General features: G+C 58.5%; 2 protein-coding genes across 4 annotated transcripts; one reads left to right on the top strand and one right to left on the bottom strand.

Annotated features, from left to right (window-relative positions):
* The first annotated feature begins 3,144 nt into the window (after window positions 1–3,144).
* GADD45A (growth arrest and DNA damage inducible alpha) lies at window positions 3,145–4,900 on the top strand. Its single transcript, XM_082765812.1, has 4 exons — window positions 3,145–3,334; window positions 3,450–3,551; window positions 3,764–3,977; window positions 4,083–4,900. The coding sequence occupies exons 1-4, from the start codon at window positions 3,291–3,293 to the stop codon at window positions 4,194–4,196; spliced, it is 474 nt and encodes a 157-aa protein (XP_082621938.1). The 5' UTR covers window positions 3,145–3,290; the 3' UTR covers window positions 4,197–4,900.
* Window positions 4,901–7,139: 2,239 nt separating this feature from the next.
* GNG12 (G protein subunit gamma 12) lies at window positions 7,140–20,965 on the bottom strand. 3 transcript variants are annotated; one of them, XM_082766693.1, is made up of 5 exons: window positions 20,838–20,965; window positions 15,829–15,886; window positions 15,433–15,451; window positions 9,548–9,664; window positions 7,140–8,509 (listed from the first exon to the last, which is right to left on the bottom strand). In XM_082766693.1, exons 4-5 carry the CDS (start codon window positions 9,641–9,643, stop codon window positions 8,384–8,386), a joined length of 222 nt encoding a protein of 73 aa, XP_082622819.1. In that variant the 5' UTR covers window positions 9,644–9,664; window positions 15,433–15,451; window positions 15,829–15,886; window positions 20,838–20,965; the 3' UTR covers window positions 7,140–8,383. The 3 variants fall into 3 exon arrangements, with proteins under 3 accessions (XP_082622819.1, XP_082622817.1, XP_082622818.1); XM_082766691.1 differs by having other exon boundaries at window positions 15,346–15,451; XM_082766692.1 differs by having other exon boundaries at window positions 15,327–15,451.
* Window positions 20,966–21,123: the final 158 nt, after the last annotated feature.

The raw sequence follows: 21,123 nt of genomic DNA on the forward strand, positions 1-21,123 counted from the left end.
ATCACCGCCCGCGAATTGCTCCGAGTGCCGCTGATGAAAGAGGCGCAGCACAGGGTGCTGGGAGCAGCTTGGCTGCAGCAGGCGGCTACGTGGGGAACGGCACCCGCGCCCGGCCGGCCGCCCTGCGGGGGGAATGGCCGCGTCCTGCCCACCCCTCGGCACCCGGCCTGCCAGCTCCTCCAGCCCCAAGGCACCGTTCCTAAAGGGATCTGCTCCTCCTGGGCTTCAGCCGGCCCTAGTGTGGTGCTTAAACCCAGGGCCATGATGCCAGCATCATCCCCATCTCCTGAGCATCCCCCCCATCCCCGCCGTGCCCTCCTTCACCTGCTCCTGTACAGCCTCAAAGCCAACCCATCCGTGGTGTGCCAAATCTGGCATTAAATATTTGGGGATATCGTTTCGTACCCATGTTCTCCACAGCATTTTGTTGCATATTTCATATATAATTATCCTATAGATGCCATGTGTGTATCATTTGCACACAGCTGTCAATATATGGACTACACCCCTATAAATCAGTTCAATATCAGCTCCCCAGGTGCACCAGCACCCCGTGCCCAGCCGGGAGATGGGAAAAGCCAGACCCCAAATGGGATTCCCATGGAAAAGAGGAGCCCCCGGCCCGGCCCTGAGGTTCCAGCACTGCAGGGCCATGCGGGGGCTCGTCGCAGCCGCTCTTCCCCGGCGAAAATCCTGCAGTTAATTAGCTGCTGGGAGGTGCTGGCAGCTCCCACCGGGCAGGAAAATAAAACCAGCGGGGCCGGCTGCTGCCAGCATCCCGAGCGGGACGGCCGGGGAGGGCTGGGGTTTGGGGAGGCTGCCTGGGGACAGGGGGGAGCCTGCGGCACCCCGCACCCGGAGCAGCACCAGCATTTTCTTAACCAAATAAAATGCTAATTTTATTAAAAATAAAAAAATAAAAAAGATAAAATGATGCTAATAATGATAATAACAACCCTTTTATGGCGCTCCTTAGGACCTTGAGCGGGGGCTCAGCCCCTGGCCGCTTTGCTGATGCTGATATGGGCAGGGGGCAGGGGGTCTCCGGGGGGGCTGGAGGGACCCCGAGGTGCCCCCTGCGCTGAGCTCCTACCCGGGGGATGCTGCGGGAGGAGGGATGCCAGGGGCTGAGCGAGCTCTGCTGGGGCTTTTTGGTGCTCAGCGTGCGGGCAGCACGGGTCTGTGGCCAAAACACAAAGCCCAGGACCCTCACGGAGCAGGGCTGGGGGAAAACGGGGGCTCAGCGGGGTGGGTGAGAGGCTCTGCCAGCCCCAAGGGGGACACGGCCCTGGGAACAGATGGGGACATTGCTGCAAAACGGGGCCAGCAAGGAGCCAGCAGGAGGGGGAGCTGCAGGGGCAGGGGGCAGCCCGGGGGCAGGGGATGTGGGGTAGGGACGTGGTCAGCTCGGGGCCAAGGCAAACCCTGCAGATGGCATCCCCGCCCGGGGCTGGGGCAGAGGGCAGGCCGGGCAGAGGGATGCTGCTGCGGGTATTTTGCAGATGGGGGTGAGTAATGAGGACTCACTTCCCTCGCTGTGAGCGAACCGGCCTGATTTTCTCGTCCCTGCCTGGCTATGCCGGGTTATTCACCTGCCGGCCTCGGCCTTCCCTGCAGGCCTGGTGCCGAGCGGCTGCGCGCATCCCACCACGGCTGCTGGTTAAGTTTTGGGGAATTTAATAAAAACCTTAAACAACTCGGTGCTCTGACGTGCAGGACACCCACCCCGTGCTGGCGCAGCACCTCCTCCTGCAGCACGGTGCATCAGGCACGGGCACAGGACCCCGAGGAGACCCCTCCTCGATCATCCTGCACCACCAGAGCTCCCCAGGGCCAGCAGGAGGCTGGAGACACGGCCCAGGGCACCGCCGATACCCGGCAAGACCCCGAACCGGCCCCGGCTGCTGGTCGGCTCCCTCCCAGACAGATCGGGGGCTCCGGTTGCCATGAGAGATGGGGCAAATGAAGCGGATTTAATTGGGAGGCCACCGAACAAAGCTCCCACCTGTTGCGCCGGGGCCCTGCCATCTGCCGCCCCCACCTGAGCGCTTCTCGGGGGCCGGGCAGCGCCGTGGGGCAGCGGGATCGGCCGGGGACGACCTTCGGGCACCCTCCTGGAGATCCCCAAAGGGGTTTGTTTGGCAGTGTCTGCACCCAGGGATTTGTGTTTGGCTGCACAGAGCCCTTCCAGAAGGAAAGGGTGCTCTGAGAGGGGGGTGAGGTGATGGCAGGCAGCGTGCCCGGTGCTCAGCATCACCTGGTGCTGAGCGTATCCCAGAGAGGAGCATATCCTAAAGATGAGCATATCCCAGAGAAGAGCATATCCTAAAGATGAGCATATCCCAGAGCTGAGCATATCCTAGAGCTGAGCATATCCCAGAGGAGCATATCCTAAAGCTGAGCATCTCCCAAAACTGAGCATATCCCAGAGCTGAGAATATCCCAAAACTGAGCATATCCCAGAGAGGAGCATATCCTAAAGCTGAGTATCACCCAAAGCTGAGCATTGCCCAGAGAGGAGCATATCCCAAAACTGAGCATACCCCTGAGCTGAGCATATCCCAGAGAGGAGCATATCCTAAAGATGAGCATATCCCAGAGCTGAGCATATCCTAAAGCTGAGCATATCCCAAAACTGAGCATCCCCCAGCCATGTGCTGGGGTCACGGGCCCAGCTCCTGAGCCAAACCCAGGCAGTGCTTTGGGAAATGGGCACCTAGGAGTAAGCAGGAGCAGGAGCAGGAGCAGGAGCAGGAGGAGGAGCAGGAGGAGGAGGAGCAGGAGCAGGAGGAAGGCTCCGGGGAGCACCCGGACCCGCTGGGACCCAGCAGCCGGGGGGGGAGCCCGCGGCGCCCTGCCGGGGATGGCGCGCCGCAAGCCCCGCCCCTTTCCATACAGACCCCGCCCCCTCCCCCAAACCACGCCCCCTTTCTCCCCTCATCCAATCAGCGGCGGCGCCCCCTCCGGTTCCCGTGGCAGCCTCGCGGGGTGCGCTCGGGGGATAAAAGGCGAAAGGCCGGGAGGGGGGGGGAGGGGGCGTGGCCTCATTTGCATGGCCCAATGGCGCGGGGGCATGCAAATGAGGGCGGCGCGGGGCAGGACAACGCCCGCGGGGAGCCTTTGTCCGCAGAGGCGGCGGCGGCGCGGGGCGAGCGGGGACGGGGCCGGCACCGGGATCGGGATCCGGATTGGGATCCGGATTAGGACCGGGATCCGAATCCGGATCCGTAATCGGGCCCGGGAGCGGCCCCGGGGCTGGCGGCGGCGCTGCCCTGCCCTGCTGCCGCACTATGACTCTGGAGGGGCTGCCTGGCGAGCACCGCACGGCCGGCAGGTAGGGACCGGCACCGGGACCGGCACCGGCACCGGGACCGGGGGATTGGGGGGGGGGGGTCGGGGTCTCCCGGTGCTCCCCCCGGTGCTCCCCAACGCCTTGTGCCCTCCCGCAGGATGGAGCAGGCGGGGGACGCGCTGGAGGAGGTGCTGAGCAAGGCGCTGAGCCAGCGGAGCCTCACCCTGGGCGTCTACGAGGCGGCCAAACTGCTCAACGTGTGAGTGCTGCCCCCCGGGGACCCCCCAGCCCCCGCTATTCCCGGTGACACCCCCCCCCACCCCCCCCCCAGTGCTCCTGGTGACCCCCACGGTGACCCCGATAACCCCCCCTTGGTGCTCCGGTGACCCCTCCCGGTGACCCCCTTCCCCTCCGGTAACCCCCCCGGTGACCCCCCAGTGTTCCCGGTGACCCCTCCCGGTGCCCCCGCAGGGACCCGGACAACGTGGTGCTGTGCCTGCTGGCGGCGGACGAGGAGGAAGCGGAGGACGCGGCGCTGCAGATCCACTTCACCCTCATCCAGGCTTTCTGCTGCGAGAACGACATCAACATCCTGCGGGTCAGCAACCCGGCCCGCCTGGCGCAGCTCCTGCTGCCCCACACCGCCACCGAGCCCCCCACCGACCTCCACTGCGTCCTGGTCACGGTGAGGACGGGGGTGAAGCAAAACCTGGGTCCCCGGGACCTTCCCGCTGTTTGCACCCGGATTTAGGGTTTTAATTCCCCGTGCTGACCCCTCTTCTCGTTCCAGAACCCCCACGCGTCCCAGTGGAAGGACCCGGCGCTGAGTCAGCTCATGTGTTTCTGCCGGGAGCGGCGCTACGCCGACCAGTGGGTGCCGGTCATCAACCTCCCCGAGCGGTGACAGCGCTGCACCGGGGTCGGTGGGATGCTTTCCGTGCGTTGGCGCTTAGCTCAGGAAGGAAAAAAAAAAATCCCCCCTGCCCTCGTGCGAGGACGCAGCAGGGGAAGGGGAGGGGGGGGGGGGATAAAGGTTTTAAAAAAAAAACAAAAAAAAAAATCGTCCAAAAAAAGAAAAAAAGAAAAAAAAAAAAAAGGATTTAAAAATAATATCGAGGGGTTGAGCTGCGTGGGATGGATGGAGGACGAGCGACGCGGCCCGGGAAGCGAAGGGAAGGAGGCTGGGAGGAGCCGGAGCCTGCCCCAGGAGCGAGGACGCTGCCGAACGCCCCTCGAGGTTCCCTGAAGTGCGACTCGCTCGCAGGTTGTGGCTCGACTCCGCGAGGAGCTCGGCGGTTGATCGGAACGCTTTGCAGCCGATTTTTAGCGTGTTTCTGGGATGTTCAGTCTCGAGTTTTTAATGCTAAGGTATATAGTAAGTTATTTTATGATATTGACTTTAAAAAAAAAAAAAAAGTTATTTATACCCTGCGGTCTCTGAAGCAGGCACCCCTGCAGCAGCTGGTCCTGGCCGACGCCACCTCTTAACAGGAGGCTGCTGAGAGCTGCCCTACTGGCGGTGTTGGAAAGTGGATAATGCTTTGTTCTGGGGTGTTTTTTTCTTCTTTTTTTTTGTTTTTTTTTTTTTGTGTTTTATTTTTTTTTTTGGAATAAAGTTGACTCTCGGATCCTCTGTGCTGTTGTGTTGCCTTCCTTGGCTCGCTCGGCGGGTCCTGGTCCTGGTGCACGGGTCCCGGAACGGCACCTGGGCTCCTGCCGCACCCCGCCCCAAACCAGCCACCGAAAAAGCAGCCGGCGCTCTGCAGGAAATGGTAGCTATTTTTCTTCCACCCCGCCACTTAAAAGCATAGTTTGAACACCAGGAAGCGTTTAGGGACGCCCTGAAAGCCCCGCGGGGGGGGTTGAGTCTTCTGGAAAATTGGGGGAACTCGGCTCCTTTCTGCAGGAACCCTTCATGTGCTGAGCCCCCGGCGCGGTGCAGCACGCCCCGCCAGCTGCGCCCCTTTCTTCCCTGCTGGCTTCGTTCCCCGAGCCTCTCCGCGGCCAGGCAGGGCCCCGCCAGCAGCTGCTTTCCTTCTTCTTGTCGCACACCACACAAAGCCGAGCTCCGCGGGGCAGAAATCCCCAATCCTGGCCCCAAAGGAGCTGGGCAGCTGGCGGCGGCACCGTGCCGGCACAGCAGCGCCCACGCTCTGCCCCAGGCCAAGGTGGGAGGCTCCGGGGACACCGCTGACCTACATCCTGCCTGCCGAGATGCCCTGCTTTCTGCAGCCCCGGCTGGGGGGGCTGGGACACCGACCCTACATTATTTTTCATTATTTTTTCATTATTTTCTCCCTGGTCCAGGCGCTGGGGACAGCTCGGGTTGTGCTGAGGCACCGCCGCCACACCGAACGGGAGCTTTCTGAGTTCGTTTGTTTTTTTTTTTAGCTTTGTTTTTACAGCACGTGGCCGGCGTCAGCACTTTTAAAGCCAACGTGTGTGCGTGTTCACACAGCCCCCTCCCGCTGCGTGGTGCTTGGGAAGCACAAATTTGGGAATGGGGGAAAAAGCTGGAGGTGGGGCCAAAGATACCTGGGGGTACAGCGCCGGGCCTGCCTTTCAGGACAAGCTGGGGCTGCTGCTTGGGGCCAGCCCCATAGCAGGGGGTGGTTCAGGCCCCACTTCCATAAACCCAGTAACAGACAGCTCCTGAAAGACCCCCCCTATATGTACATATTTATATGTATTTATAGACACACACGCGTAAAACTAAAGGCTTTTTGCTCCCAAAGCCTCCTTTTCTGGGCTTGTAACAAACATCGGGCCTTTGCCTCCAAACCAAAGTGCCTCGACGAGAAGTACAGAGGAAAACAAAGCCACCTGAGGGGCTGCTTGGTCTGTGGGGCAGGACACCAGCACACACTGGGGTGGCAGTGGGGCCTCCTGGCATCAGGGCCTGGAGGTGGGAGCACCCCGAGGCAGGGCCCTGCCCCATCCTGCCCCGCCAGAACCCCCCGGCTGCTGCCCATGGCACTGGTTTCGTTTCTCCTTTTTCATTTTACTGATTACGAGTCCGTGTTTCTTCAGAGCTGTACAACTCCTGTTGTTTCATGGAGTATTTATAGCAAAGGAGCAAAGTTACAAGCGGAGACGGGTGTGCGGCCACACCCCCCCCGTGTAGTGCAGGTACAAGCACAGAAAGTACCTGAGCAGCCATAAAGCACATTGCCAGAAGCTGCCACCCGCGTGCTGCTGGGCGAGCTGACACCCTTGGGTGGGCTGCCTGAACTGAGAAGCACCTGGAGGAAAACCTGCAGCGTTCCTAATCCCACGTCTGTGACCACACCATCTTCCAACGTGGAAGCAAGAACGAAGGAGATACTGGGATAAATCTTCGCCCCAGAGCTGCAAAGAGTTCAAAATTGTATGAAGCAGCAGAAAAATGCACCTTGTAGGGAACAGGTCTGTAGGACACGATGGATTTCCCATAGGCAGAGGCACCCCCGGCCAGCAGCCCCCACGTGGCTCTGTGGAACAGTTCAGGGAAAAAGCACGGCATTGAAGCCATCCTTGTGTCCACACAGCTCCAACAGGCTGGCAGAACACCCCGCGGGCAGCCTCCCCTCGCCCCCGAGCTGCTCAGGCCCCCTGGTTCCCCGTGGCCCTTTCCACCCACCCACAGCCAAGGGCTGTTCTCAGCTAGGTGCCTTATAAAATGAGAGTAAAAAAAACTCAGCGTGGATCTACGTCATTGTTGTGAAATTGTCACTAGAAAAATAGTTGTAAAAATAATTTGAAGGTGAGCAGAGAAGGAGCAGTACGGCTCCCTCACTGCCAGCCCCGCGTTCGGATTTAGAGCTGTGGGTTAAAGAGGCTCGTTAAACAAAGATATCATTTCTCAATGTATTATCAACAGTGCGTATATAATTTAATATAGAAATGACAAATAGGCAATGTAAGACAGTAAATTACAAGTGGTTAATAAGTTCTGTAGACGTGGTTACAGAAATGCACGGTTATGGCAGATCAGGACTTCAGCCTCCCAACCACCGGCTACAGGGAAAGGCAAAGAGCATCGGGAGCCTGCTGAAGTCGGGATTGGTACAAATCCCCTCGAAGTTTTCTGTTAATATGCAATGTTTGTATAAATATTCTATTAAAGTTTATACACACACACACACACAAGGAGGTTTTTATTATGTATATATATAAAATCACGTACTTGATGGAAAGGCTCCCCAATTATATTTGCATAACCACAATCTTGAGACAATTTGGCATTTTTTTCCCCCTCTAAAAAGGAATTTAAAAGAGAGCCAAATTCTGAATCCCTGTGCAAAACACAGACGAGGCTTGGAGTGACAGAACCATACCTCTACCTCAGCCACAAAGCCAGGGAAACGTGAGCTTGCAGCCTTTGATTCTTTTGACAGCTTTTTTGAATACCAACACAGAGGTTTAATTAGAGAAAGCAGAAAAGCAGAATCGAGCAGAACTGAAGCTGAGAACTCTGCTTTTTCAACTCCTCTTGAGGAGCTACGAAAAACCCCTCAGACACCTGACTCCTGACACTTCAGGTTTCGCACTTACAAACCCATCAAGAGAAAGAGGCATAACAGAGATGTAGGCATGAGTCGCTGGAGCTCGCCAGCAGTTGCTACAATGGTTTTCAAGGCAGCTGTTGCTAAATAATGCACTTGGACGTGTGCATGTGCACGAGGGCACGGCTGTGCGCTCCCCAGGCAGGCAGCGCTGCCCGCCCTGCGTGCACGCACGGTCTAAAAAACTGAAACAAACGATGGTTAATTGGGATTCCCAATCTGTCCCTGTTCTGTCGGCAAAGCCAGGCAACTTTGGTGGTGTTTGTGGAACTCGGGAGCGGGGCCGGAGCCGAGCAGCTCCCCGGGCACACGGGCGGCTCTCACGGCGCAGCCAGCCCCGCGCCCGCCGGCCCAGAGGGCAATTAAATCTGTTTGAGACCTGCTTCCTAATGAAGACCGGGAAGAGAGGAAATGCTTTAGAAAGCTTAAGAAACCATTTATACACGTGGAAAAGGAAGAGTTACTAGCAGGTACCTTACGGGTTATTTGTCTATACATCTGCCTGCGCCTCGCCCCGCGTCGCAGAGCGGCGGTAGCGCGGGCGCTCCTATAACAACACGCACGTCTTCTTGTCCTTGAAGGGGTTCTCAGAGGCAGGAATGCCCATTAGCAACGGATCTTTCTTGGCATGCTCTTCGCAATAGAGCATTAGGTCTGCCGACGCCTTTGACACCTGCGGAAGACAGAAAAAAAGAAACATGAAATGGCCACGGATTTCCCCGCAATTAGTGAGACGAGCTGCCCACTGGGGAAAAGCCCTGTGCACAAACAGATTGATGCTGGGCATTCAACACGCTGTTTGGGCCCAGACCCTGTTTCCTGCGAAAGGCAGACTGCCCTGGGTGTCACGCTGGGGCCAGCTTTATCTGCAGGGAGAAGAAGAAGATGAATCCCGGTGCCATGCTCCTCCTGGGGCTAGCTTGCGGCAGCAGGTGAAAGTGCTGCTCAGCTTCTATGCAGCTCCTGCTGAAAACCATAAACAAACAGGAGGGGTTCGAAATATCCAGCAGCTTTGTAATAAGGAACTTATCACCTGTAAAGCTGGGGAGAACAAACAGAGGTGTCCTGAGATGACTAACACTTTCTACAATGCTGCACGCGGTCCCTCCTTGCGTAACGCCGCCCCGCAGCCAGCATGGACACGGCACCTTTGCTGCGTGCACCCGGGGCTTTGTGCTGCTGGCCTCCACGAGGGGCTGGGCAATAATTCGAGAAGCCAAACAGACAACATCTGTCCAGGCAATGTTAGCAACGTACCCAGTATCCCATCCCTTCCAGCTGGGAAAAGAGCCGGGCTTCTTTTGTGCCTTGAGTTACAGAAAAGCCGTTTCAGTGACCTTCCTTTCGGTGACACAAAGGTGCAGATGCAACCTGCAGCCATTGGAAGGATGTAGCAAAATCCCCAAAGGAACACAACACATCAAACTGGAAGCTTACACCTGTTTTTTGGTTGTTTTTTGTTTTTTTCCCTTTTGACCTGCATTCACGTTTTGCTTCGGTCCATTTTGCAAGCCCAGGAAACACCAAAGTACCCGAGGCCACCTCTCAGAGCGGCCCCAAGACTGAGCTGTGCTCAGATTTCCTGGGCTGCAGCACAAAGGTCAAGCTCCAAATGGGGAAAAAAACAAACAAACAAACAGCGTGCCCCCACGCACAGCACTCCGAGGGCAAAACAGGAGGAAAGGAGGGGTGAAGCAGGACGTGCCCCCACCTTTATCCGCTCTATCGAGGCTTCTATTCTCAGCTGCTGGACGGTCCTGCGGGCCTGAGCGATGTTGTTGGTGGTGCTCGCCGTTTTGCCAGACATCTTCAGGGATCCGGAGGCGCTCTGTTGGAAAGACGGAGGGTTATTTGCCCAGGAGCTGGCCCGGCGCTTTGCACCCCGACAAAGAGGCAACAGCAACACACTGAAAAAAGTGTTTTTTTCTTATTTTACACGATGGGAGCTGCCAGCTGCGTGTCAGCTAGCTAAATCCCCAGGAAAACTGCATGGAGCCCTCCTGTAGGATGCTGCCACCGCCACCCCAGCGGGTCCCCTGCCCTGCCCCATCTGCTTGGGCTGTTCCAGGCCTGCAGCAGCTTTGTGACACAGCCGAGGGAAAAAAAAAACCACCACGCACACACAGAACAACAGGCAAAGTTCACAGAAACACTGCCAGCTGCCGTCTGCTCCCATATGGCCGTGCAGGCAAAAAAAAATAAAAGAGCAGCCCTGGGACTTTCCTGCTCTGGGTAAGAAGGCAAAGCACCGGCCCGGTGGCCTCCGTGGCTCTGAGATGACAGCAGAGCAGCCCCAGCTGCTGCCCCGAGCCCCCGAGAGCCCCTTGCAGCCCAAGCCCAGGGGTTCCCAAGGCAGGAACCCTGCTGCCTGCCCAAAGCCCCCCGGCAGGCAGCTTGCACCCGGGGCTCAGCCGAGCAGGCAAGAAGCAGGTTATCCGCCAAAAAGAGAGTGTGGGGAGGCCGTGACAGCGTCGGCTGACTTGGAGAAAACAACTTCGTATCCATTAAAGACATCTTTAAATGATTAACTAGGCTGCGATGATTAACTTTGGGCTAAGCAGCTCGTGGTGCGGCACTGAGGGCCGTACCAACAGGTATTTCACGCTTCGCAGCTCCCAGCTGCCTCGTGCAGCCCCTGGGGAGCCTCCAGCAGGGCACGGGGCAGCTTCTGAGCCTCCTTGAGCTCGGGTTGGGAGCAGCCGTGCTGGCAGGACGCGGGAGGGCTGCCCGCACGGCGCTGCCCTGGCTCACGGTGATCGCAAAGTGCGAGGGATGCCTCCTGCTCACATGCAGGCCAGCAATCACTGGTGCTGGGATTTCAACCCTATATGACAATCCTGTGTCCCTAAACAACCAGTAAAACACTTTTACGAATCTCCCTGATCCTTGTGGCCGCAGAGCAGCCGCCTCCTGTGCTGCTGGCTGCTTTCCTGCTGCGTGCAGCCGGGAGGAGGCAGGCGCGGAGCAGAACCGGTTCAAACGCCGCACGCACGCCGAGTGCCAACCCCGGGGTAAGCGGGGGAAGTGCATTTTTTTTTTTTTTTTTTTTTTTTTTTTAAGTTCAGAGTCTTTAAACGCGTGCCAGTTCAAAGATCACGGCGCCAAGCAAGTGCTCGGCAGCAGACGAGGCTGTAGGTGGCTGCAGGAAGGCGCTGCGCTTGCAGCAGCAACCCTGAGCGTGCCCGTCCCGCTGTCCTGCCTGCAGCTGCCCGGGGAGAGCTGCAGAGAAGCTGCAGGGATGTGAGCAGAGGAGCCCCCCGTGCCCCTGGGCAGGGCAACAATCAGCTGAATCATGGTAGCATGCAGCAGGACAGCCATGCAGGTGGCTGTGCCTCTGCCACAGCCGGGTCAACACCTGCATTTTGGCTGCCCCTCTCCCCACGAACCCCCCGCTCCCCAAAGCAGAAGCAAGGGAAGAGGAGCAGGAGGCTCCTTGCAGCGCTCAGCCCGCGGGGCGGCAGCACCAGGAGGTGCAGCAGGAGCCCTGCTCAGCACCCTGCAGGCTGAGAGCTGCTGCTGGGGCCGGGACGTGGCCGCGCTGGCAGCGCGCTGCGCACCGCGAGCGGCCCTGGGCGCAGGCAGCCAGCATCAAGGAGCATCAACGCCGCCCACCGAGCAGGAGGCAGGCAGGCAGGCAGGGCTGTCTGCACGGCAGCAGCTCGCCCTGCAGCGCTGCAAGCCTGCTCCAGCCCGCATGGAGAGGCAGGAGGCGAGGCAGCCACGCCGTGAGTCAGCCAGCGCCGGGGCGGGGATGGCGCCGCGAGCAGCTCCGGCCAGGGCGCAAAGTCCGGCTGTGCCTCCGGGGTGAAGGGGGGACGTGTGGTGTCCCAGAGCTGTGCACACACCACCAGCAGGTCACAGTGACAGCCAGCTACGCCCTACACAGCGCCGTGCTGCTGCCAGGACCGTGCCCAGCACCGGGATGTGGTCCTTAGTGAGCACCGTGCGTGCTGGATCACCAGCGCTGCGCCGCCCGAGCAAGGCACGGCGCTGGGTGATCCAGGCTGCAGGAGGAGAGAAGCTGAGTGACACTGACACCTCGGTCTGGGACAGTCACAGCCTGCTCACCCAGGTTCATTTCCAGGTGCTTCGCCTTCCTGCTGGGACAGGGGACGGCGCTGGGCCTGTCTGCCACTGGGAAGGGGAGGGAGGGGCACGCTGGACGCGTTCCACCTTACCTGTCAAATGCAATCAAAGTGAAAACGCTCCCAGGAATTCGAGGCAAAAGCCACGGCACATTAACCTGGAGACCTGTGAGTCACACGCAGGAGCCTTTTCCAACTGCAGTGGGTGACGGGCAGCCCAGCCAGCCAGGCAGGCTGACGCAGCAGCGCGCAACGCAGGAGCACGCCGGGGGTCACCACACAGAAAAGCAAAGCAGAGCTGTGTGAATTTGGGGGAGAGACCCTGCCCGTGAGGAGGGCTGGCAGGGAGAGGGGTGCTGAGCTCCTTACCCCCGAGAGCAAGGGGAAGAGGCAGGACCAGCAGAAGGCACGGGGCTGTTCCTCCAGGCAGGTCCCGCTGCTGCCCCGTGGCCCCCGCTATTTTTTTCTGAGCAGTGCCCCCCTGGCATTTCAGTTGTAAAAACACAGGGTTAAAACCCGTCACCACAGACCTAAAAGCCAGGACTAAAAGCTCCCGTTTTGCTGGCAGCTGTAGGGTTTGTGCTGCCCCTGCTCCCCGCGCCCCCAGCACAGAGCCTCTGTCACCGAGTGCCCCCTCCCTGAAGGAACGGCCTCGTTCCCAAAGCTGCCGTGCTTATTTTCCCGGCTGCATTAGCAAATGAGATGTTTCAAAACCATGTAACATTAGAAAATCAGCGTGCTGCATCTCCTCCTCGCGCAAACAGAAGCGGCGTTGCCCTGACGGCCCTCCTAGGGTTACCGAACCCCTCCTGCAGAGATCTGCCAACAACTGGGTCAGCTCCCGAGCTGCTTCCCCGAGCCCTCAGCACCCCGGGCAGCTTTGATTTCCCCTTCTGAATACGAGGAGCCTGCAGGAGCAGAAAGGTGCTGCCGGATGGCTGCAAGATCAGCAATCAGCTTCTGCTGCAGGAGCCAGCACCCCCAGCAGGACTCAGCTCCGGATCCCAGCTCACCACGCACCATGGCACAGCTGCCGTGCGCTCGGGGTCACCTCGTGCCCTCTGCCAGCAGTCCCCAACCCTCCTCTGTTTGTTACTGCTTCTCCCACTCCTCCATCGTGAAAGGACGGCATTAGCTGTCCTGGAGAACACTTTTACAGTCCATAATCCCCTCCAAAGGGACACAGCCCTGGGCACCAGATGTGCAGAAATGCTACAAGCTCTCCTGAGCACGCAGTGAGGGTGTAGGACGAAGTTATTACAGGGGAGGGATGCCCACCAGCAGCATTTTTTTTTCTTTTTTACTAAGTGAGACCAGAAATGGCCAGGAGCAGGTGGAGCTGCCTCTCCTGCCTCCAAGCACCCTGCTTGTAAGGCTCTGCCCTACCTCTCCGCGCAGGCGGTCAGCGAGGAGGTCAGGATGCAGCAGGTACTCAGCACAACGGCCCGGCAGGTCCCCAGCTGGGCATGAAGGCAAATTAAAGCCCAATTTGTGCCTCGTGCTCCCCCGGCTCCGAGCGCTGGCCCTGCTGAGCTCGCTGTGATTACCTGGCCCCGCGTTACGTAAAGGCAGCTTGGGCACAGCAGCTGCACGGGGCTCAGGCGGGTGTCCCCTTACTGCTCCTGGGGAAGGAAAACAGCTTTTAAGCCGGGTAACTCAAAACTGCAGGTCAGCCAGGCAGATTAAACCACACCTGGAGGGGCTGTGATAAGAAAGGCGGCGTGCAGAGGCGCACAAGGTGCTCACAGCCCTCCTGCGGCCAGCCACGGGCCTGCCACAGCACCAGCCCTGCACGGTGGGGTCCTGCCCGTGGGTGCTTTGGAGGCTTTTCTGCAAGCTGGAGCCGGGTGCCTCTCGCACATCCCCACCAAGGCGAGGACTCCAGCAGCCCCAGCTGCCTACAGAGCCACCCCACAGCCCTCTGCGGGGACCTTACCCCCACACCGCCCTCCTGGGCGCCCTCTCAGTAAGAAAACAGCAGGAAAATCCACATCCAGCCGCCCCTCTCCTCTTACCTCCACAGTGCTAACAGGAATAAAAGGCCAGAGCTCGCTCCTACCTCCGTGCTCAGCGATTTTGCTCACCCCTCTCCAGCCCCAGGCACTGAGGGCACAGCACGGCTTGCATCAGGAGCTGGAAGCCAGGACGGGCACCGAGCGTGGTGCACAACGTGGTGAGGAGGGAGAGGAGGGAGAACAGCTTCCCCCATCCGTCAGCCTGCTGACACCTTCAGCATTTCCCTGCCTGCCTCCTGGGCAGCGCTGCTCGTCCCATCCACAGCTCCAAAAGCCACGCTACGGAAGCCACCCATGGGGGGGACCCCGCTGTCCTGGGTGCAGCCCTAAATAGAGAGCACCCGAAGGAGGGGAGGTGTCCAGCACTCCTCCAGCTCGGCAGGGGGGAACAGCACCTTCAGCACCCTGCCCCTGGGGCTGCCCGAGGGACAGACAGAGGGACGGACGGACAGAGAGGAGCTCAGCCCTGTGTGGGGCCGCACTGACACCCAGTGGAAAGCAGGGCGAGACGCCTGGCGGAGGGGAAGGCAGCTGCTGAGCCTCCTCCTTCTGCCAGACACAGCAGGAAACAGCGCTGGGTGAGTGGGAACACAGCCGAACCCTGCCCTCCTCACACAGCAGCGTAAGGGGCAAAACCCAGCGTGGCCTGGAGATGGTTTCTGACCCTTCTGCCTGCACGGAGAGGGCGCAGGGACGTTTGTGCACGGTGCTGCCCTGAGCACAGCTCCCTTGGTGCAAGCCCTGGGGTCTTGCACCAAGACCTGCTCCTGAGCGATTTCTAAATCGCTTTTTTAACAAGAAATGCACAGCAACCACAAACTCTCCTTTCACCTGCAGCTCTTTCTAACACGCACAGCAACCCCCAATAATCCGAAATGAAAAATTGACAGCCGCCAAGATCTTCACACGGATTTGGCCACCTGGGCTCTCCGTTAAGGACTTGTTCCCTCTCCAGTCCAACTGCTTTCCACCAGTTAGCCCAGTACAGCCCTGACTGAGGCTGGGCTCCGGCTACGCTGGATTTCAAACCCAGCCTCCCAGCACGTGATTCTGACAAGCCCAATTTACTTCTTGGGAAAGGAGCAGTGGAAAAACCTGCTTTCATTTTCCTCTGTGTTTTTACTGCCTGGCCTTTTTATGTCTTCAGTGTAAATTAGAGCCATGAAAACTCACTTCCAGATCCAGGTTTCTTTGGAAGACATCTGAGAAGTGTTTTTTTCAAGTCACCAGCCCGATGCCCTGAGGAAAGGCAACCTGCTCCCTGCCAAACGGGGGCGCAGCTTCCCCCGGGATGGGAGCTGCTCCTCCCCGCGCAGCGCTGCCCCGCTTGTGCACAACAGAAAAAGACAAAAACCATCTACAGAAACGTGCAGAGAGACGTGGGCTGTACCAAAAGCAGCTGGTCTTACGGCATGTAAAGCAGGAACGGCCCGCGGTCAAAGCTCCAGACGGGGAGGGAGTCACGAGATGCAGCCCGGCCGCAGGTTTTACGTGACCTTGAGCGAATTCTTCAGTCTGAAAGAGAGATAAAGGAGGGCTGGGTGGGAGATGCTCTGCGGAGAGCTCCAAGGCTCCCGGGTCAAAGCCACCAAAGGGGTGCACAGCAGCACGCGAGGTGCTTGGCTGCAGGATATCCGAGTGTTTCCTTTGAGAAAAGGGAGAATTAGGAGGAAATGAGTAGGAAAGCGATAATTAGGAACGCACTTCAAGTACTGAAGTTATGGAGGGCTCTGTGCCACCCCTGGCTAACTGACGCAGCCCTCTGCAAAGAGCCTGAGCGTTTTGTGATGGTTTTGCTCCAGAATTAAATGAAATCACAGGGGTTTGGGCCTTGCTGTGCTGCTTGGTGTTCTGCAATGGAAGAAAGGAGCGTGTGTGTGCCGGACACTCACCTACATAGGCAGCCCCGGTGCTTGTCCGCCTGGCTTGGATTTTATTTGTGCAGCGAACCTGAAACAGAGAAAAACAACTGTAAGGAGTGCAGGAAAGCTGAAGCAAAGAGGAAAGAGCACCTGGGGTTTATTTCTAGTCGCAAGGACAGCAGCATTTTGAGCCAGGCCTCCCAAAACATCTCCCTCAAGCCTTCCCTCCACCCAGCTCCGTGCCCCCTGCCAGCCGTGCGGGGAGCCAGCACATTCTCACTGCCACCACGCTGGGGAAAATAAGTAAATTAACAGGCACACTTGACTACAGGATTACAAGAAACGAGATTAACGCAGCACTGGTCGCAAACCTTGCTCTGTATCACAGAAAAATGAACGCAGACCCGCGGGTGGTGCTCCTCCACTGCAGGAGCCCCGTGCCAGCCTCGCAGCGCAGCAGCACCACGCTCCCGCAGTTTGGCCAACCTGAAAAGCACAAAACTCCTGCTCCAGGCGCCGTTCCCTGCCGTAAGATGCTGGGGTGGGAGAGGTGATGCCAAGGCGACCCACCTGCTGTGACAGCAAGAGCAGGGCCTTCTCTCACGAGTCCAGGCTGCTTTTTTAGTCTCCTTGCCTTGGTTCTGCTCTCAGCTTTGAGACCCCGGGGGCGTGCAGCACACCTTCAGGCTGTGCAGCCAGCAGGAGGCCTCTGGCCCTGGCTGTGATCATCACATTCACCTCCCCTGGCATTTACAATGCAAATTTATACAGCCCTGCGTCCCTGCAGAGCCCGCACCGTGCCAGCCGCCGACCACCCGCCCCGGCTGCCTTCAGGCTGAGGAAGAAGCCGGGACACCAATAACTCATTAACCAGGGCCCGGCAGGAGCCAGGATCACCACTGACAGCATCCAGAGGGAGGCTGCCCAGCTGCAGGAGTTGTTATCCCAGCCCTGAGCCCGTGCTGCTCACGCACAGCGAGGACACGAAGCACCCAGCACCCAGCCTGCACACATACGGACGGCTGCGTGGCACAAAACGAGCTTTTAATGGCAACGAGCTTTTGCTTTGCAGCGAAGCCAAAGGAGGAGGCTTCTGCCCACCTAAAAAATCCATCTGAAATGAGGAAGTTTTGGCTCCAGAAGCAGCTCGAACGTGCGTGCAGTGGGATGAGCAGGAGGCAGGCTGGGTGCCCAGCACTGGCTGCAGCGGCACCAGGCCCGCTTTCAGGGCAAATCCCCCCAATCTCACAGCGACACAAACCAAGGCTTCCAGAGCTGCCTTCTGCTCATCCCGGCTCGAGCAGAGACCCAAACACCCGAGTCCTTTGGCTTGATCCTACAACCTTGCCATCGCGCTCGCTCAACTTCCCTCTGCAGCGCTGAGGCCAACACCTCAACACCTTTCCCAGTGGTTTAAATCACGGATTCTCTTCTCATTATTTGATTCAGAAATCAATGCCCTCTGGGCTTCTGCATCACCAGTACCTGGCTCTAAACCCACACCTAATGTTGGTTTACGTGCCCCTCAGGCACGGCCTGCAGCAGCGCTGTGCCCGCGGAGGTTCGGGACAGCCGAAGGGAGAGGGCACAGCAAACTCTGTGTTTTTTTGGTGATTTCCAGGCTGCTAGATGCCCGAGAGGTTTTTACAAGCTCGGCACTAAACCAAACCTATACACAAACACAATCTTACCTCCTCTCGTGATGCATTAGCCTGCCTAAACCATACTTGCCCGAGTCTGAAACTCTCTAAGAGTTTCGAGGAGGGGGCAGCCCCATCCCCACACACAGAGAGCACGTTTGAAGGCACAGCAGTGCTGCAAGGGCTCCTTCAGGAGAACCTCATTCCCCTAACACAAGCTGGAGTAAACCACCCTGGGCAGAACTTCTTGCACTCTAAAGTGGCAGCACAGAAAAAAAAAAATCAGGTGTCAACGCCTCCTGTGTTGGTCTGATTTTATTTTTAAAACCAGAAAGGAGATTTTCTTCTGGAAGTACGCCGGCTGCTCACTGAAGTGATTGATGGCCTTGCAAAGAGCCTTTTCCTCTTTTATTAGCTTAAAAGGCATACGCAGACACATCAAACTCCTCAGACGTGCAGACTGCACCACGATCGGGGAAGCTGAAGCACAGAGAGCTGAGAGGGCAGGACAGAAATCCAAACACGTCCCACGAGGGACAGGCAGCTCAGGAGCGGGCCTGCTGCAGCCAGATTTCCCACGTTATAACCAATTTAAAACTGAAGCTTTAAACAACTAAAATCACTTTGTTTCTGTCCAATACCCACGTGTAATAACGCACACAGTTGGTGCTGTGAAAGCTTTGCAGCTTTGCAGGGACACGAAGCAGGGAAAAGCAGCAGAAGCGTTGCAGTGACCACGGGCCGAGGGGTTTCTTCCTTACAGCGAGGCTCTGCGCTTCAGAAACGCTGCAGGCGCTGCTGCAGTCACTGGGTGATCCCTCCCAGCTCTTACACCCTTCCTTGGGGCTGGAGCTGCTGCCCGTGAGGCTTTTCCAACCCACCCAGGGCCGCCGCAGCAGGTCCTGCTCTGCAAGCCAGACTCCAACAACAGGTTTCCCCATCCCCTGCCCACACCTTCCCTTCCGAACGACACCCACTGCTTCCGAGGAGAACGCCCTGCTCACACCCTGCCCGCCCCGCTCCGAAATCCCCAGCGTGAAGCCAGCCCTGGGCCCACGTGCACGAGGCTGGGGACGGTGCCACGGGCTGGGGACAGTGCCATGGGCTGGGGACAGTGCCATGGGCTGGGGCTGGGGTCCAGCCCCTGACCAATGCTTACCTGGAAGCTCTGCTTGCACAGGGGTATGCTGGAGGAGGCACGACAGGCGAGGCAGTAAATGGGGTTTAGTGGCATTACCCACACCCTGCTGATTTATTCGGCAGGCAACTGTCTGAATCTGTCCTCTCACAGCCTGCCACACTACCCAATTGTCCATATTTAGGGTTTTCCTCTGCTAACCCCTACTTTTACCTGCCTCCAGAAAACCCCGCAGAGAATTCCAGCGTAGCTTCGAGGACTGCTGTCACTCCTGCTCCTTCTCATTAATCCTTAGAGAACACAGAGCAGAAATCTTTTGCTCATGCCTTCAGGATTTGCTCTTCTCCCTCCCTCCTATAATCCTCAACAGATTTCAGAGGAGAGCACCGTGGCAAACGCAGCGCCGGTGCTCGGGTTGGGAACCCGGACTCTCAGCGTGTGCGAGCACAAAACGCGGAGCACAGCCGCACGATTCCAGCAGCGATTAACTCCGGGCAAATCCCGAGAGCCACCCAACATCTGCAGCTGCAGTTTCCCAAGAACCGGCAAGCCCACAGCTACTTCCCAGATCCGGGGAGCTCGCCTGCTGCTTTCGTTACAGCCAGTGAAAGTTTTACTACCGATTCCTATCTCGGCGAGATAAGGGATTTTCTGTGCTGGAACACGAGCCCCGCTCCTTGCTGGGAGACAACCTATTTGCAGCAATACAAGCCTTCGAAGCACGCTGCTAAATAATCTGGCCAATATTATCGGGGCAAGCTTCGGTGCTAATTAAAACTGCTTCGGAAGCCCCTCGTTCTGCCCCTGACGGCATGGCTCGTGCTGAGATCCTTGCCCTGGTGGGGGGACGAAGCGATGCAGCCCACGGTGGGGATTTACGGGGCTGCCCCGCGGGCTCCTGGAGAGGTCTGAACTTGCTTTTGCAGCGAGCCTCGTCACCAGACGATGCGTTTTGGGAGGAAAGCTCGCTCCCACCCGGAAGGGCCGTGGCGCTCGCTGTGTCCCCGGCGGGCTGAGGGCCTCGGGAACAGCCGGAGGTATTGTGGAGCCCGCGTCGCCCACGTCGCTGTGTAGGAACTTCTTGTGAGCTGGGCTCAAGTATTCCGAGTATTTGGAGGCAGGCAGCCTGCGAAATGAACTTCGAGCGTTCATAAAAGAGTTGTTACGTAGCCACGGGGAGAGATTGGAAACGGCAGCGGTGTCTGAAACGCGGTGGCTGTGCTAAAACACAGTGCTGGTGAGGGGTCAGGATGCTGGTGGTGATGCCGATCAGCAGCGACTGCTGTCTGGGGTCCCTCGATGTCTTCGTTATGATGTTAACATAGTTAACATCAGTGTTAATGAGTGCTTCGTTAGCAAGCAAGGGTGGTCCCCTCAGCTGTGCGATCACAGCAGCCAGCCTTACAGCACGGCTCAGCCCTCTCTGGGCGCTCCCTTTTTGAATTTATTTCCCACTTCAGCACTCGATCAAAGACACCCCGAGTTACCGCAACGCACCCGGCGCGAGGATGAAGCACGGGATTGAGAAGTCATTAACCGCGTGCTAATCCCTTAATCCCATTCAGTGGCACAGCAGAGGCACAAAACACCACTACAGCCACCCGGTACTCCGCATTTACTCACACAATTTTCTCTCGAAGTGCCGGCGAGCAGCCTGACGGGGGGCACCCAACCCAACGCAACACACGGCTCTACCCAAACCGTGCCATTCACTAGGACCTCCTGGTCACCCCGGTCCCACTGCAGCCCCTGGGCCATGGGGACGGCCCCGTCCTGGCCCCGTTTCCCAGTGCTGGTCCCGGTGCTGGTCCCAGTCCCGGTGCTGGTCCCAGTCTCACCATCGCCCTCCTGCCGAGCACATGTGGCTGGTGGGGCGAGGCTGTGCAGGCGACGCCAGGGTTTGTACAGCCACGCCGGGCGGGCAGGGCGCATTTCCCCTTTTTTTGCCCCAAACCGAGCGAATCTCGCAGCGTGGGGGCAGAATTTCCAATTTACATCCTGCAGCCCCCAGCGGGGCCGGCACGCGGCGGGCAAAGCGTCAATGGGGACGGGAAAAAAAAAAAAAAAAAAAAAAAAAAGGAAAAAGGAAAAAAACACAAAAAGCAGCAAAAAGCGGCAAAATAAATAAATAAATTAAAAAAAAAAAAAAAAAAAAAAAAGCTACAAACTGCGCTCCAGGCGCTCCGGGCCCACCCGAGGCCGGGCCCACCCGCTGCCCTGCGCCGCCACCGCCCCGGGCACGGCTCCAGCCCCCGACCCACCGTCGGTCTGTCCCTCGGTCCGTCTGTCCCTCGGTCTGCCTGTCCGTCTGTCCGTCCCCCGGTCCGTCCGTCCTTCCGGCCCCTCCGCCCGTCTCCAGGGGCGACCGGAGCGGGCGGGCGGCCGGGCCCCGCGCTCCGCCTCCTCCGCCCCGCTCCGCCCGCGCTCGCCCCGCCCGGCCCGGCCCCGGGAGGCCCCGGGGAGGATCCGGGAGGATCCCGGAGGATCCCGGAGGAGGCCCCCGGAGGCTCCGAGAGGCCCCGGTCCGGTCCCGCAGCGCCCCGGAGA

The sequence above is a fragment of the Aythya marila genome, assembly GCF_965140915.1.
Source record: "Aythya marila genome assembly, chromosome: 8".
Lineage (NCBI taxonomy): Eukaryota > Metazoa > Chordata > Aves > Anseriformes > Anatidae > Aythya > Aythya marila.